The following is an 18,809-nucleotide window of genomic DNA, read 5'->3' as shown; positions in this document are numbered from 1 at the left end:
CCATCACCATCACCATCACTCCTCAAAATTTGTGGCTCATTTCATTCGCTCTGACCATGAAGAGACAAAACATCCGAACCCTCGTGTTGATCATCTGCACTTTCACTTATTTGCTCGTCGGAGCGGCTGTTTTTGACGCGTTAGAATCCAAGATGGAGATCACCCAAAAGAAGGTCCTGGACGATCGGAAGCGAGAGCTCATGGACAAGTACAACTTGAGCAGAGTCAATTTCGACGAGCTGGAGCGGGTCGTGCTGCAGCTGAAGCCACACAAGGCTGGGGTCCAGTGGAGGTTCGCTGGCTCCTTTTACTTCGCCATCACGGTCATCACCACTATAGGTATGTCAGACGTTCAAATATCGTCCGCATCAACTTATTTTTTTCATAAAACTTTTTAATAGCTGTCATTTTGGTCAGGTTCCTCATATAAGACAGCCCATATATGCGTTATGAATATTATAATTCATAAATGAGTCTTAGGTCACCCATGCTGATGTTGCATCTGCGGGATCCGTGAGCGTATTAAAATAGGCTAATTTTACATTTACATTTACATTTTTACATTTAGTCATTTAGCAGACGCTTTTATCCAAAGCGACTTACAAATTAGGACTTACAAATTTTATAGGCTACATTTAATGTATTATAATAAAAATACACCACATGTTTTATATTGTTCGCCGTATTAATCCAGCATGTATTAATTTTACAGCCGTGTACATTATATTGGGAGTATTTAAAATGACACACCGTGGTGAAAAATCCAGTTTAAGCTTGTAGCCTACATTCTAACAAAAAAAAAAAATAATTAAGCTGCCTTAAATTTGTAAGTACAATCAACTTGGATGTTTAAGTCATTTCAACTTAAATTACATTAACCTACACTGACTTTTAAAAAATGAGTGGAATATTGTATAACTTATAAAAAAAAAGCCATGTAAAAACATATGTTGTCATAACTTATTGATCATATAATTTTTTACAGTGTTGTTGTGTGTGGAACATTGATGGTTATTAGCTATTGAAACTGTCCGTTAGTCACTCTTAATTGGTTATTAGCTGGTGTATCCTGGCAATTAACTGGTCCAGTCAAGACATTAGGTGGTCTAAAATGGTCATTAGTTGGTATGAGCTGGTCTAAGCATTACCTGTTCAAAGCTTTAGATCATTGTGAACCTGAAACAAATCACCTGCTGGTCATACTAGCTTAACACTGATGTTTAGGTTGCTGGTCAAGCAGCTAATAACCAGCTTATACCAGCTAGAAGACAACTTCTGTGTTCCAAAACACTGCAACCAGCTTAAACTGGATCTTCCAGCAGAGACCTGGATAGTTTGTGTACACAGCCTTCAGAAAAAGTCCTAGATTTCCCGGAGGCGTCGAGACATCTGTGCAGGCTTTGGTTTAGCTTGGCAGTGTACTGGATGTGTGACACTGGACAGCTCTCGAAGAATCAGACACAGAACAGGGATGTTTTTTTAATTCATTCAAAGATCAACAGATCGTGTTCAGTGACAAGCCTTCATTTCTCTGTCTCGGTGTCTCAGCAATATAGGGAATGGATAGTTGACATGACATGTCGAGCAGTGACAGCACTGTCCTACAGTGTGACCTGCTGTGCGTTCATCAAAAATGACATTAAACATTTATTTTGATTTCTTGTATATTACAGTTGCTTATTTATGACCTCATTAAATATTTGTACCACGTTAAATACAAATAAATGCATGGCACCACAGCTGAAAGGAAATAAAATAAATAAATAAATAAATGGGGGCATCCCCTATACATTTTTAATAGCCTACATATATTTGTATATAAACACATACATACATCCATAAATACATATATGTAATGTAAAAAAAAATATATATATATATTGTTCCCTTTGTTTTTTTTAAATCAAAGTTCCACTTGTGCCTAATGTTTGTAGTGCACTTAAAATCTTAATATATATACATGTACTTATTTATTAATATGTACTTAATATGTACTTAATAACTCGCCGCTGGCAAAATCAGCAATGCAAGTTTGAGAGGTGGCGCCCCGACAAATCTCGCGAGAATCACGACTTGCTTTACGGCACGACGTCACATACATCAACAACATATGAAGCAGCCTCTATGGAAGACACTAGCACACATTTCAGACGTGAATCATGGCAGAGTCGACGAAGAAAGCGCACGGAAGAGTGCAGAGACGGCTCTGCGTGAGTGGTATTTACGACAGTAACGTTAAATACAAGTACTCCACAGCGACTCTAGGGGTCGCTGTTTGAGAAAAACGGAAACTGTATAGTGTGCCTGTAAAGCTGCAGCGAACCAAAGACAAATGATATCGCTGGTGTTTCTGACATCACAAACTACCTTGTAAGTGTGATCGTCAACGAGTGGATCTCTGAGCTGGTGTGAGTGAGTGGAGGCGGGGCTAATTTACATATTCATAGAACTGCATACTAAATAAGGCAAGGGTGTAGAGTCTTGAAGATTTTTTTTTTTCATGTAATTTTGGTTATAACGATGAGTTTTTTAGGTGATCAAAATTATTGACTTCTGGGGGACTAAAATATATTTTAAATGCACTAAATTGCACTTTAACCATATTTCAAAGACAATATTAGAAGTAATTATGAAGTCCTACTTAAGTGGGTCACAAAATAACTCTCAAGTTCAGCTAAATAAATATAAATTTAAACAATAATTTATTTTCATTTAATTGGAATTAACATGCAATGAAGTATCCTGAGCACATTACATTCACTTCTATTCAAGTATTTTATTTCTGTAAACAAAAAAACAAAAAAAGTACTTAAAGTGTACTTCTTTTTCTTTGCCACTTAGTATCCACAAAAACTCATGTAATGTTTCCATTCATTGTGTATGCTGCGTTTCCTCTTATCAGACACATCCATGGTCAGGTCTGTTTCATGTGTCTGCTATAGATCAGGTTTCTGTGTACACTTGCCAGTAATCTAATCATCAGTTCAGCAATCAGCCTGCCAGCACCTTATTGCCAATGCAGGAGACTCTGTAAACAAGGAACTGTTTACTATCTGCGGTCTGGGGTATCAGCTTAGTACACAGAGCTAACCTGATCCATTAGTCTAGTAGAAGTTGGTGCTGCATTATCAAACAGAAGCGTAACCACCATAGCGATTGAGAAGGACAATGTCTTTCTCAATCACTATGGTGGTTACGCTTCTGTTTGTGTCTTTGTGACACAAAGCTCACACCCAATCGATATCGTAAATATTTGGTTACATCCTTATTGCCAACAGGCTAGTTTTGTTTCCATGTTGACCAGATCTATTGATTTAAAGATAGGGAGCTTTTATAGCAAGTGATTCACCCACAAAAATAAATCTATAGATCATTTAAACATTTTTAAAGCTTTTCAAAATGCAGCATGTACTTTGACTATTCCGAACAAACTCAAAAAGCTTCAGTCAATGACTTTACCACATTTAGGAACCATCTTGAAATAAATATAAACTGAGGAGAAAATTATTATTCTATTATTGACATTGAGCATCTGTTGATAATGATAGCATTTCTAGCTAACACTTAGTCGTGACTCGTGATGTATATCAATTGGGTCAGGATGGCCACCTGATTAAATAGCTGATAGCACTCTGTAAGTGCAGTTTGTATCAGGGGAGCTACTGAGCAAGTTTACTATGTCAGAAAAGCCATACATACAGTATGAAGCTGATAATGTGAATGAAACAAACATCAAAATGTATTCGCTTACAAATCATGCACTATAGTAAAAGTGTCTTGAGGTCATAAAATAGTATCGTCAATGGAACCGCACGAATCTGCCACAGTAATCAAAAATTTGTACGAAAAGGAATAAAAGTTGTTGGTGTTTTACTGCCACTTTTTGTTTCATTTCAGCTGGAAACTGCAGTGAACTATATGTATAATTATAAGCTTTTGGAGATTCAAAAGTGTATAGGTAGTGGCACGTGAGCCTAGGTTGAATTTAAAAGTTACTGTTGGTTATAAAAACATAGTTTAACCAATATCATAAAGTGATTTTGTAGTACTTAGGTATAGGATCTAGTATGGATCAAATATCCAGTAGGAGTTGGGTAAACCTGAAATCAGCCTAATAATACAGGACTTCCAGAATATTGTGTATTCTGTTCAGCCAACCCACTGATTTTAACAATATGCAATTGAACGATTTTCTAAAATATTGGTTTACACATCACTAATATCAATAGTAGGACAGAAAATAAATATCAATTGTTCAGCACCGATTCTGAGGGACTTTTAATTCCAGAATGTTGATGTGAAAGATCAATCCAGTTCCAGTGTCCGGCGACAGTACAGCAGGACACGAGCACCTCTTCTGCCCTCCTCTGCAGGGAAGGAGTGTTTTGGATGGAAAGAATGTGAACCGAAAAAATAAATACCCTCCTGGCCAGCGGAGCAGCAGGTCACACATCAGTCGGAATCTGTGGCTTTTTGCACTTTATACATTTCGAATGACTTTTCACATAGAGAATCTGTTGATCAGCTTGCCCGAGTGATGTTTCAAATAGACTATGAAGGACTTTTATTTGCTGCATTTTTATATGCCACTTTACCCAAAGCATATTTACAGTTCACCAGCCACCTGGACAGACCTTTTATGACACCTGTTGTGCGAAAACACACTTATAAAGGAAGTTATGTAGAGATTACAACATGCAATGCACTGAATTTCCTTCCTTAATACAAACAGAAAAATCATTATTTCCTGATATTATGTACAATATTCAGTGTACCTCGAAACGGAGATAAAAATGTTTACAACTAATTTAGTTTTTATTACAATCTAATCCATCAATATTGTATCCAAATATTTTTGTATTATGACTCTATACAGTACAAGATGCTTAAGTACACAGTATATGTGGATACATTTTCACAAAGTGACACATGGACAGCATTGCTGGTGCCTTACATTGAAAGACACCGTCATTAAAGACCCCCAGCATTTCTGAATCCAAACAAAGCTGTGACCTTATATTGCTCTATAACCTTAAATATATAACTGTAATACAATTTTTTTTATATTATAGTATTATATTATACACTGCCTGGTAGGGCTGCCTGATTAATCACAATTAACCCAAAATCACGCTTTTTTATGCGCAGTTTGTCAGTGAAGCACGGCTCTGTGATCAGTAAATGCTGCTCCATCTGAAAACACTGCGAATTTGAGTCGTTTATAACGTGCATTTGAAAAAGCAACACGCGTCAAACATCTTTCCAAACATGAAAGCATTTATGAACCTCTTGTTCAACTAAAGACAACATTAATAACATGTTTTTACTCCAAACTCACTTCATAACGTCAGTTGAGTGTTTGAAAAGTTGATGTGGCTTATTACACAGAATAAGGCACGGAACATTTTATTTCATAGTATTCTATACAGTAATAAAGGCTATTATTCGATTAGCATTGAAGTATAAATATACTTTATTATCATGAAAATACCAGAGAAGACTTGAAGAACTCAGATAAATCATATATTGTCATGTGTTTATTAGTCATGTTTAATCAATCAAAGCGTTTCAATCTTCTGTTTATTCAGCTACATCTGTATTATGATGCCTGATAGGGATTTCCTGGAACAACGTGAGTTATCATAGTTCTACTGGGCATATTGAGTTTCTGCGTGAGAGCGCCCTCTGGCTTTCAGATGGAGCAGCATTTACTACTGATCACTGAGCCGTGCTTCACTGACAAGCTGTGCATAAAAAAAAGTCACAGATTTGCCAGATCTCCTGCAGTTTAATTTAGATTAATCATGCAGCCCTACTGCCAGGCCAAAATAAAGTCGCTGTTTGGATTTAAATTCACACATCCCAAAGACTTTCAATGAATTTAAGGTCTGGAATCAGAGGTGCCAATTTATGTGTGAAAATTATTCTTCATGCTCTCTTTCTTTCAAAATGAGGCTAATGAATCCTGACTTTGTCATCCTGGAATATATGAATATGGAATATTCCTACATGCTTGTTTATGAAAAGCTACACACTCCAATAGGGTTAGAAGAACTGTTGCCAAACATATAACATGCGAGAAACATAATAATCACTGCAATAATGATCCAGTCATAGACTTTTAAGCTTAGCATTTGACTTTCTTAATGAGTGAGTCATTGAATTATTCATTCAACCAATTTGTTCAAAAGCACTGATTCATTCAGAAAGGAAACACCGCTGTGGCTGTGTTCGAAATCACCCCCTTTACCCTCATTCATTATTCTCTACATTACTCCACTAATATAGTTCACTTGAAGGAGTGAATGAAAACGAGTGAGTACAAATGGCTGTTCCCTCAAATAGTGCCATATTTAAGGGTATAGGGAGCGATTTCAGACACAACCTGTGTGTTGTTCAGAGACAGAACACAGACTAAACAGAACATGACAATGAAACTAAACAGAACATGATAATGAAACACCGAACCAAACATGAATGTGACACGCGTTTAACTTCATGTTTAAATCAGGATAACACAAAGCATAAGACATTTGGAAAAGGACATGAATAGGACAAGTTGGAAAATGTATATTATCTATAGATAAACTATATATTTAATAGTTATATAAATATGAAGCACAATATAGTATTACAGTACACTACCATTCAAATTTTTTTTTTTTTTTACAAATATTAAGAATTATTTATTTAGCAAGGACGCATTAAATTGATCAAATGTGACAGTAAAGACTTTTACAACTTCAGCTTCGCATCACAACATTACATTTTAAAATATATTAAAAACAGCTATTTTATATTTTAACCATATTTCACAATATTACTGTTTTACTGTATTTTTTTGATCAAATAAATGCAGCATGGGTGAGCAGAAGAGACTTGTATTTATGTAAATGTATAAAAATAATAATTAAAAGGCAGTAATACTACATAAAAATGCAATCTGTCATTTATAATCAAGTAACCAAATGATTTTCTAACGTAAAAAAGAAAAACAAATAGCATTATATAATCACATGACTCTGCAGCACTGGTTAGTCTCTCGTTTTTCAGGAAGATATGAAAGATTAAAAGTGACAGCAGTGGGACATCTGACCAGAGTCTTGTCAGCCCCTAAAACACTGCTAGAGTTATAGCCTACTAAACATAACTGCGCAATACATGTGCACACATAACGACAACAACAAGACACAAGATGAAAATGATCATAAACGTGGGTCGGTAATTTTCCATATACCTGCAACATCAGTGGAGAGTCCTATAAAACACTTTTATGCGTGCCATATGATAATCTGACTATTAATAATTTCATTAATCCTAGACGTAGGGCTGGTGAGCTGACAATGATGTAATTCTAATAAAGGTGGATGCATCCCAGATCAGCCTTTGATCTGGGATGCATCCACCCCCAGCACCCCCCCATGCCGCCACTCACACACACACGCACAGGCACATATATGTTACATTTGTCCCTTATATTTATCATTATTATTATCATCCCTTATGTTTTATATAACATATGGTTTTATGTTAAAGGGTTAGTTCACCCAAAAATGAAAATTCTGTCAGTAATTACTCACCCTCATGTTGTTCCAACCGCGTAAGACCTTCGTTCATCTTCGGAACACAAATTAAGATATTTTTGATTAAATCTGAGAGTTGTCTCACTCCTCCATAGGCTTTCAGAGGGACCGAAACTTGCTGGCCCAGAAAAGTTATTAAAGAGATCGTTAATATAGTCCAAGTGACTACAGTGGCTTAATCCTAAGTATATCAAGCGACGATAATACTTTTTGTGCGCAAAAACAAACAAAAATAACGACTTTATTCCACTATTCATTTCCTTCTCTCTGGGCCTCGTAGTGTTTTTGCGCTGCGCGTCTGTGTTGCACGTCATCACGCATCACACACATGACGCGCTTCGGACAATTGTGAGCCTACGTGGTGACGTGTAACACAGACGCGCTACGCAAAAACACTACGTGAACCAACTAGAGGCCCAGAGAGAAGGAAATGAATAGTGGAATAAAGTCGTTATGTTTGTTTGTTTTTGCGCACAAAACGTATTCTCGTCGCTTGATAAACTTAAGATTGAGCCACTGTAGTCACTTGGACTATATTAACGATCTCTTTAATAACTTTTCTGGGCCAGCAAGTTTCGGTCCCTCTGAAAGCCTATGGAGGAGTGAGACAACTCTCAGATTTAATCAAAAATATCTTAATTTATGTTCCGAAGATGAACGAAGGTCTTACGCGGTTGGAACAACATGAGGGTGAGTAATTACTGACAGAATTTTCATTTTTGGGTGAACTAACCCTTTAACCAATGACAAACATCTTTAATCCTTTATTTCACACCATCCCTTCCCCCAACACCAGACACTCACACTCTCACACCTTCTCTAAGTATTTAATCCCCAACCCCTTTATAATATGTGTTCAATACTGAATGGATTTGCACTGACTGCAGCACATTTGATGATAAGATGAAATAATCATTCAGAAAAAAGGAGTTATTTTAGGAGATGTAAGCTGAATGGATGGAGAGAAGCAGAGACATGAAAATGAGCTCTAAACAGCAGCCTGTGCAGATGGCTCGACTGAGCCTCTTTCAAAGAAATAATTCATGCTGCTTCTATAATAAGAGCAACTGGACTCCATCATAGTGCAATGCAAATAAAATTACAGATGGTCATTATGAGTAGAAGCAATATAAATCTCAATTAAAAACCTCAACAGGTGCAGGGAAAGTATGCATATTGTTGTACCGTATCAGGTTACGACTGTAACCATGGCTCCCTGAGAAGGTGAACGAGACACTGTGTCATGGAGTTGACGCTACGGAAACAGTCCTCGTGAGCTGTGTCTGAAGCATGTGTGCTACACGCCAATCTTGATTGGCTACCGTGTTCAGGTGATGTCACCGGTGTGCCAGCATTGTATATAAGGGTACACTGACCTCAATTGTCTGAAGATGTGCAGGCATGCCTGAAGTATGGCAACGAGTCAATGAGTTGATGCTATCTGAACAAAATACCCACTGCACCATGCTGAACAACATACTGAACCGTGCTTGTGAACTGCCCTGAAGGTTAACTGTAACCAAAGGATTGTCACACAATGCACACATGACCAAGAACTAGATTAGAGGTTAGACCCACAGCTCAATCTCTGCCGAGGCTCGAACTCGGATCACCGCGGCCATCGATTCAAAGGGGCAACCTGCTCCAAGGAGCACAACATTAAGCATTCTGTCCACAGGACCAGGATAGGCCTCAGGAGAGAACTGTGTTCCCTCAACTGTATGCTCTTCCTAAGAATATAGCAATATTCTTCACAAATAGAACTCTGCTGCCTAACCCCTAGGGAAGCACTCTACCCAGAATTGGGTGTCCTAGGAAATACTCAGCATCAAAATGTCTGGAGGGGGTATTGAGAGGGCAGAGTGTCATGGCTCTCCCGTACATCCCCTACAGAGTAGCTCTTATTGGCTGATAGTTGCCCATTCCTAACTTTTATACTCTGTCCCAATACTCTTTGCGAACCATTAGGAAAACATGCTATCATAGTCCCCCACTATATCTACACTTCTCACCTACAGGTATAGACTGGAGGGGCAACAAAGGGAAGTGCCATCCAATTACTCCAATATGAACGTGATTCAACAAGAAGCAGATTAATGCTTCTCAGCCCCATGCCACCGAAGGCGACAGAAGAGGAGAGTATTGCCCAATCTTCCAGTGCTGTTTAGCCTATTGACGTGATCACAGAGGAAGTACATCGCTAACACCTCTGCACTCCTAGTGCCGGAGAGGGAAGAGTGACCAATGATGATCAAGTTGCATTATTTTCCCATTATCCACATTTATCACAACATAACTGTTATAGAGACATCATATTGCTACCACCTCTGCACTATTGGCACCCGAAAATAACAGACAGAAAGAGGCATAGGACTCGAGCAGCGTAATTGCTAATCTTTCCTCCTTGTGCCAGTATGAAATACGAAGGATACTGAAACTGCCTCTATACTCAGTTCACTGGAGGGCGCTAGATGACAGAGTGGAACACGATAGCTTGAATGCCAATTCCCTTCATCTTAGTCCGCTATTTATGTGGTGGATCAATATCGAATTTAAATGCCAAGTACTGGAACAGGCATCACCAATGTGTACAAGGGCTCAGTAGACAGTGGGGTACTGAAAAAGTGGGTCAAAATGTAGTCATATTTTGTATACATAAGGCAACTGCGTTTCCCAGGCTTAAGGAAAAAATAACATCTGAGCCAATACTACTGCACTAGTCTGATTTATTCGATAAGTGAACAGTCATGACAAATATTATCTCTTAATCTCCTAATGCTGGAGAGTGCTCATGCTTCCACCTCTTCAGGAAATGTTTATGATGTATTTCACATGAGGCTTAACCCCTGCACAGACTTATTGAATTTCGTCATCCATGTCTGGAGGGGCGAATATTCATACAGGAGGGAGTAACTCGACCTCAACTGCCACTTCCCAGCATTTGTATTAATCAGGCAAATTCTCCTGTAATCCCAGACTAATGCAGTTCCCCCTGGTGAACACACATTCCACGAAAAATCCCCAAATCAATCTCCTGCATGGCTCTTCTCATATGGAAGATATGTCACGCTCTCCTCTTCTTCTTCTTCTTCTTCTTTTTTTTTTTAGCCGATGGGGGTGGGGGGGGGGGGGGGGCAATATTAGGTTTAGCTTCTTACTTCTCTTAGCCGAGATTCTCAAACCAGGACATCCTCACATAGCTGTTCTCAGCCAGCCCCCTAACAGTAGCGTAACTGGTTGCTAGAGGGAAATGCTTTATTATTTAATAAAGGGAAGGCTTGGAGGAGTGAGACGCCTATGACCCGCAAGGAATTGCTCATCCAAATGGCTCAGGGTAAATTCCAATCTCTCCACAGACCAATCTAGCTTAAATTTGGCTGTGGTGCTGGTCATTATGTGGCCCAGCTCATCATATGTCGGGGTTAGGGAGGAGGCAGGCTCACATTTGCCTCAACTCCTAAAAAGTCTAGTTCCTTAGAACTGAACCAGGCCAATAGCATGCTCTCTGCCAGCTCAGAAGAAGCCACAGAGCGGGCTTCCGGATCTGGCATGAGAGCTGAGGACCTACCAGGTGATGCCTGAGAAGGGGTGAAACCCGTCTCAAGCTCATCTGCTACGAACCCCACAGTCATAATCACCGGGCTTCCTCGGCAGCTGCGGCACCTCATCCGCAGGGCACAGACGTTTGTCTCCCATTTCCCTTGAAAAGAGTCAGGCGGGAGTGGAGTTTGCTCACTTTGAAGCGGTCACAGTGAGAACAACCAACCCCCTTTGAGGGCTGAATGAGCGTGCTCCACTCCAAGACACATAACACAAAACTCATGAAGATCGCCGAGTGTTACGCACCTTTGACACGATGGCACACACAAGGACCTGCTTGACATTTTCTTTTTCTACTCCTAGCCACAAACAAACAGAGAGTTCACACACACAGCTTGCAAACAAACGGCTTCCTGAAGACAAAGAAGCTAATGACGTCTTCTTATACCCCTTATATACCCTGCTGGTGCACCCGTGATGTCACCTAACTGCGATAGCCATTCAAGTTTAGCATGTAACACACCTGTTCAAACACTGGCTCATAGCGTCAACTCCATGACGCAGTATAGAATTTTACTTCGAAAAGGGAACTACTGTGCCTTTTCATTCTATTCAACAAGAATATTTTGCACAAACAAGATTTTGAATTTGAACATTGTATTCATATGGAGCCATTCACTTTAAAAACCAAATGCAAGAAACAAAGCGGGAAAACAGGAACAGGAAACAGGAAATGAATGGCCAAAATATATAAATAGTTTTCCCTTTTTAGTTGAAAACGCTGTTGTGTAAACGGCCCCTCATTTTGTTGTTTGTCTGTTTAGTTTCCACTGTTACTCCCTAGTATGTTTCTATGGTTACTCATTGACAGGCTTGGGAGGGTTACTTTAAAAATGTATTCCGTTACAGTTACAAATTACTTCATTAAAAAAGTATTCAGTAACGTAATCCAATTACTATAATATGAAAGTAATGTAACTGATTACTTTTGGATTGCTTCAAGGTCACGTATAATAAAGTCAAGCAAGAAGAAATATTTTTTAAAAAATAAATAAAAACTTTTATTTATTAAGAATTTGGTCCAGTGTACAATATTTTCAAAATATACACACAGGCCTTAATATATATTTATGTAAAGGGCTATACAGACATCTAGTGGCTAATGTATGGTATTACAGATTATTTTGTTTTATTTGTAACTCATTTTTAACTAAAAAATAAAAACACAACATTTAAAAATTTTACACAATCTACATATTAGTTTATTTAGTTTATTTAAAATAGGCCTACATGTTGACTAAAGCCGTGATCTTTCTTAATTTGCCTGACTGAACTTGGGGCGTTGGCAGTGGGAGTTCCCCTACGTTACCTAGACAGCGAACATCCCGTCACGCGAGAAAAGATTAAGAAAGGACATTTTGAGTAGTAAAAAAGCTACTCTCCTAATTTCTACAAAATAGCAGCGCAATTTACATGAATTAAAAGCGATTTTACCCGCAGGCAGCGTCGTTTCTACTAGCAGCAGTGATTCAATCTGCGTCTGAGGAGATTGTAGAAAGCTGTTATTTGCGCATGCACCAGCGCGTGGCACACGTGAGTCATTACTGGCAACAGAACCAGGAACTACTGTATAATCAAGCAGCGCTTAATATAGTGTTATTATGCCAAAATACTTATTTATTTAGTTTTAAACGAAACCATTGTAATCCTGAAAGTATTCCCCCTTTTTTCAAAGTGTAACTATAATCTGATTACTACGTTTTTTGACGTAACTGTAACGGATTACAGTTACTGGATTTTTGTATCCTGATTACATAACGCCGTTACATGTATTCCGTTACTCCCCAACCCTGCTCATTGATTATTTAATAAGGTTCACCTGTTCCTTATCTAGTTTCCTTCGAGTGTATATATACTCCTGTGTTTTAGTCACTCCTTCTCGGTTCTTGTTTATGTATAGTGTGCAAAGTTAATTTTAGTGTTTGAGTTTAAAGACTGTTATTTGGTTCTCCATCTTCATGCATGATTACGTCCACACTTAACAATCTTACAATTCTGACTTTATTTCACGCAAGAATTCCTTTATTTTTCTCAGAATCGTGAGATAAAGTCATAATTACAAATTACAAATTTATTCTAAACACACATGGAAATACAAACAATTAACTTTGTTAAAAACTCCTATCTAAATATTCTGTTAAATATTGCAAATACTCTATAATAATAATAATACTGGATTTAATCACACTTTTAGTATTGGTTATGCTGCTAGCATTCAATGATTCCATCAGTAAATGAGTTTAGTTAGGCTTGTTGTAATCATTATTAATATTCTAAATGGTGTTTTAGTTATTTTAATTTTACCCCTCAATTTTAGGATAAAGTTGTATCCATCACACTGAAAACAACAAAAAGGATATGTTTTTTTTTTTTTTTTTTTTTACACTTTACAATAATAGTTGACATTAGTTAACAACCTTAGTTAACATGAACTAAGAATATTTCTTCAGCATTTATTAATCTTAGTTAATATTAATTTCAACATTTATTAATACATGATTAAAATCAAAAGTTTTATTTGTTAAGATTAGTTAATGTTGTGTGAACTAACATGAACAAACCATGAGCAGCTGTATTTTTATTAACTTACATTTACAAAGATTAATAAATACTGTATCAAATGTATTGCTCATTGTTAGTTCATGATAGTTAATACATTAACATTAACTAATGAACCCTTTTGTAGTGTTAACGTTTTTTTTTTTTATATATGCAACAATGCTCTATTAATAAAATCTAAGTTGGATTTACTTTAGATTACATTGCAAAATGATGTACTTGGAAGACCTATCTTTACTGTACCTATTAGCTACAGTTGGTGTAAATGACCTCATATTGGAACATTTCAAGCTTAACATGATTCACCTTAAGACTTGGTTGATCTTGTTCCTAGATCAACATCCTTGTCACATTGGGTGCATCTTCAGTGAAGTATAATATTTGCACTAGCAGCCTTAATACATACAGTGCTCAATGGGATGGTGAAGCTTGTGTATTAAAGGTGTTGATTCACCACTGTGTTCAAGAATTTAGATTCTTAAATTCCTCTAAGAATATAACCTGTTTATTTGCACTTGCTGTTGGCACCTGAGTCAAAAATAAATATAAAAATATCTATAAATAAATAAAAAATATATCCAATATCCAGTGCTGAGCAAAATATCCAATATAAATTCCCATATCACTGATATTAGCATTTTGGCTGATGCCAATAAGCTAATATTTATAGCTAATATATTATGTTATATGGCTGATATCCAGTAAATGGCGGTTATTATATACTATTTTATATAAATAAATGAAAAATAAATCAGTTTCAGGGTCTGATTATGAAAGTGAATTTAGGCATCACAACATTTTATTGTACATTATGAAAACACTTCAACACTGGCCACAAACTGACTTGAATAATTACATTATCTCCTTCTGTAGAGCTGCTTTATAGCTGAATTGAATTCGTTTCATAATTGACGAACTTTGCAAGACTGAATTCAATCAACATTACACTAAATTGAGCTAAATAATTGAGCTAAATAAGCCTAGCTAGCCTATATAGCTAGCCTCTGCAGCAGTTCAAACACACACATTTGAGCACATTTCCATCTGACAACCTTGTCCATGAGATAATAAACAACTGCTTGCATTAATGCAACCATTCTTGGCTTAGTTTCACCAAGATACGGACAATATTTGCTTGGTACAGAGAGCTTCAGGAGCTGCGTGAACTTTTAGCTAGCTAGCTAGCTAGACTATGACTTCATTATAGATGAGAGAAACACTATGAACAACCAAATTAAGACAGTTCTGAAAATCTGTTTAGATGACGAGCTGCTTATAACATTTACCATAAAGCACAACGCATGATGATATATCAAAACCTTAGGCAGAGATTAAAGTTGATTCAGCCACTTACTCTTACTTTTTCGCTGACACACCAGTGCCTGCGCCCGTACCCGGTACGTACGTTTTGACAGCTAGTGAAGTGATATCAAAGAACCATAGCAAAGAACACAGTCTGAATGTACCAGAGAAATGGTACAGCCCAATGGGGAGTGAGGGTTTGAAAATCGTATTTCATTAGATTATTTCCTGAATTGTTGGTATGTGATGGTAATACTGCATTTAAATACATACAATTTACATAAATCTTTTTTCAGTTCCCCCCAAACTATTATTTCCATCCCTTTTGGGAGGGTCCAAGTCTCATCAATACCCCCCGTAATTTGAACCCTGGTTATGCCCCCTACCATAACCCCAAGTTTCAACACACTTCTAACACAACTCAATCAGGCCTTGTCCATTTTTTTTTGCATATCCCTTGGGCAGGAATTATTTAAATGAGGAATATTGTGATGTGTATGTTCCTGGAAGAAAACTCGAGACTACAATGGAGTTCTGAAATAGTGCTTACTGATATAAAGAACAACGCCCTCCACATTAAAGTTGAAAATGTAAAGTTGATACATACAAATTAATTATGTTTATTCTATTTTCTAGGATACGGTCATGCGGCTCCCAGCACGGATGGTGGGAAGGTGTTCTGCATGTTCTACGCTCTCCTGGGGATCCCCCTTACCCTGGTAATGTTCCAAAGTCTGGGTGAACGCATCAACACCTTCGTCAAGTACCTGCTGCACCGTCTCAAAAAGTGTCTTGGCCTTCGGCACACTGAGGTCTCCATGGCCAACATGGTGTGCATTGGCTTAATATCCTGCATGAGCACGCTGTGTGTGGGGGCAGCGGCCTTCTCCCGCTATGAGGACTGGAGCTTCTTTCATGCGTACTATTACTGCTTCATAACACTCACCACCATTGGTTTTGGGGACTACGTGGCCCTGCAGAAGGATAATGCGTTACAAACCAACCCCCAGTACGTAGCGTTTAGCTTCATGTACATCCTCACGGGCCTTACGGTCATCGGCGCCTTCCTGAACCTGGTGGTTCTGCGTTTCATGACTATGAATGCCGAGGACGAACGCCGCGATGCCGAACAGCGTACGTTGCTGTCCCGCAGCCGAAAGACTGGCGGCGGTGGGACCATGTCTGACCCACCGTCCTCATCTGGTGCGGCCCATGGGTCCGGGAAAGGGTTGTGTAACGTCTACGCCGAAGTGCTGCATTTCCAGTCCATGTGCTCTTGTCTCTGGTACAAAAGCCAGGAGAAGATGCGCTACTCAATTCCCATGATTATCTCTCACGATCTGTCCACTTCGGACACATACATGGAGCACAGCGAGATCTCCGACGCCCTCCACTCCAACGGCTGCGTGTGCAGTGCCTTGCAGGAGCACTCCGGCACCAGTTCAGTGTACACGGGCCTGCTCAGCCCAGCACATTACCAAAGACTCTCCAAACGCCGCAGCTCCATCTAGATGGCTGGAGGATGTTTTGCATGTGAATCTCTTTCGCCTTACGAAACCAACCACTGTTATACTTGGGGTTGAAAAACCACTGCTTCTAAGCTGCTCGGATCCTCTGTCAGTCGAATAAATGTAATGTAGTGATAGACGGGGGAGGGCGGCCTGTCAGCAGGTGCTGCTTGAGGACCGGAGACATAGAAGCGTGCAATAAAAACAGGGTAAATACCTGTATTTTTTAAGTACTTTGAGGTTTTCGAGAAAAGGCAAGATGCAAACTGCCAGCTCTTCAGTGAGCTCAATGGTAAATGGAAACAAATGCTGGTCTTTTAACAACCAACAAGTCCCAAAGTGTCAGGATCTTCTGGTTTTCATTTGAATAGATACATCTTGTGATGCAACAATTTCAACAGTGAATACTTTATTATCTTTACAGGAGTTATGAAATAGTAATTAAAACAAAATAAAAAATATATATATAAAAAAAACATCATCTTAAATGAGAAGTTAGCTAATAATGAGTGCAGACCTTAGTCAGGGTGGCGCAATATTTACTTTCTTACAGGAATAGAATTCTGCAGTGATGATGTATTTTTGTTGGCCAACACAGAAGTTACCATCACAGTGGTACCCTCAACAAAAACCCTTTTGGATTGTTTCAGAAAATAAGCTCTGTGACCAACAAAAGTTTATGATTCTTAAACGTTTGGTTAATCGAGAAAATCTTCACAAATCAAAGGAATAGTTCACCCAAAAATTAAATGATTCCATAATTTACTTACCCTCAAGCCATCCTAGGTGTATATGAGTTTCTTCTTTCAGCCAAAAAAATATCCTGGCTCTTCCAAGCTTTATAATGGGAGTGAATAAGTAGAGCCTGAGTTTTTGAAGCCCAAAAAACGCATCCATCCATCATAAAAGTAATCCATACGGCTCCAGGGGTTAATAAAGGCCTTCTTAAGTGAAGCCATGTAAAAGAATAAATAACTTTATAAACTGTAATCACTTGCTTCCGGTAACGGCTGAACGTGAGTCTAGTTCCAGCGGAAGAGTGGTCACTCTGACCCAACACATGACGTATTGTTGGATAGAGCAAAACAAGCATTGGTCATGAATTAGAAGTCTAAAATGAGAATATTTACAGAGAAATGTTGGAGGAGCTTGACTTTGTTGCCCAGGCCTGTTTGTTTGGACCACGAGAGGCGGCTACTCTCACCTAAGCTTACGCTACTCCTACATCCTACGTCATGCGTCGGGTCAGAGGTCACTCATCAGCTGGAACTAGACTCGCGTACGGCCCTTACCGGAAGCCAGTGATTATAATTTATAATGTGATAAATATAGATATTTTTCTCACAAAAACGCATTGCTTCGCTTCAGAAGGCCTTTATTAACCCCCTGGAGCCGTATTGATTACTTTTATGATGGATGGATGTGTTTTTTTGGGTTTCAAAACCTCAGGCTCTATTCACTCCCATTATAAAGCTTGAAAGAGCCAGGGTATGTTTTAATATAACTCCTTTTTAACATATACCAATGGATGGCTTAAGGGTGAGTAAATTATGGGATAATTTTTTGGGGAACTAACCTTTTTGACATGACTTTACTCTAATTCTGAAGCCTAAATAAAAGCCGGAAGTATAAAGCTAAGCGTATGCTATAAACAAACTACACCATGGTCGCATGACTTCAGCTTCACCACCATTAATCTTCTGACAAGTCTTTCAGTCTTCATTTAAAAATCTTTTTCCTGAAAGGTCAAGTTAAAGATAATTTGCAAGAGCATGATTATAAACACGACGAGGCTTTGAAAGCGGACTAGTGAGTAGATGAGTTTACTTGTTTGCCGTGATGAAGTTTAATGTCCACGACAACCCCTTTAGTCCCAATTAGCCACCTGTTAGAAGTGGAAAAAGCTTTAAAAAAATCACAAGGCATGACCACTTATGTATTTTATTTCATTGAATAAAGCATGAAAATAAAATATAATATAGCTGCAAGCAGCAGTAATGGGGTTCAAGCTTTAAGGCCTTTAAGCACATGCATAAAAAGGTATTATGTTTAATTTAGCAAGCATGTAACCACCTAGATCATAGATCGAGAAGACCATTTACAGCCAATACAGGCAATTTAATAGGAATTATATGTTTTAAAACCTTTTAACAGTTATCAAGGTTGAGCCAAAAACCTAGGACTAGTTCGCGAATGTAGGTTTTTGAAATAATCTCTGATATTTAACGAACGGTTCGATTGACAGCGGTGGTCCTAG

General features: G+C 38.3%; 1 protein-coding gene across 1 annotated transcript; it reads left to right on the top strand.

Annotated features, from left to right (window-relative positions):
• Positions 1–56: 56 nt before the first annotated feature.
• kcnk3a (potassium channel, subfamily K, member 3a) lies at positions 57–16,995 on the top strand (the record flags this gene model as incomplete). The annotated part of the gene is made up of 2 exons (XM_081379483.1): positions 57–339; positions 15,681–16,995. 2 exons carry the CDS (start codon positions 57–59, stop codon positions 16,553–16,555), a joined length of 1,158 nt encoding a protein of 385 aa, XP_081235609.1. The 3' UTR covers positions 16,556–16,995.
• Positions 16,996–18,809: the final 1,814 nt, after the last annotated feature.

The sequence above is a fragment of the Scardinius erythrophthalmus genome (assembly GCF_964197995.2).
Source record: "Scardinius erythrophthalmus genome assembly, chromosome: 11".
In the NCBI taxonomy this organism is placed as follows: domain Eukaryota; kingdom Metazoa; phylum Chordata; class Actinopteri; order Cypriniformes; family Leuciscidae; genus Scardinius; species Scardinius erythrophthalmus.
This window is presented reverse-complemented; position numbering and strand designations above follow the sequence as displayed.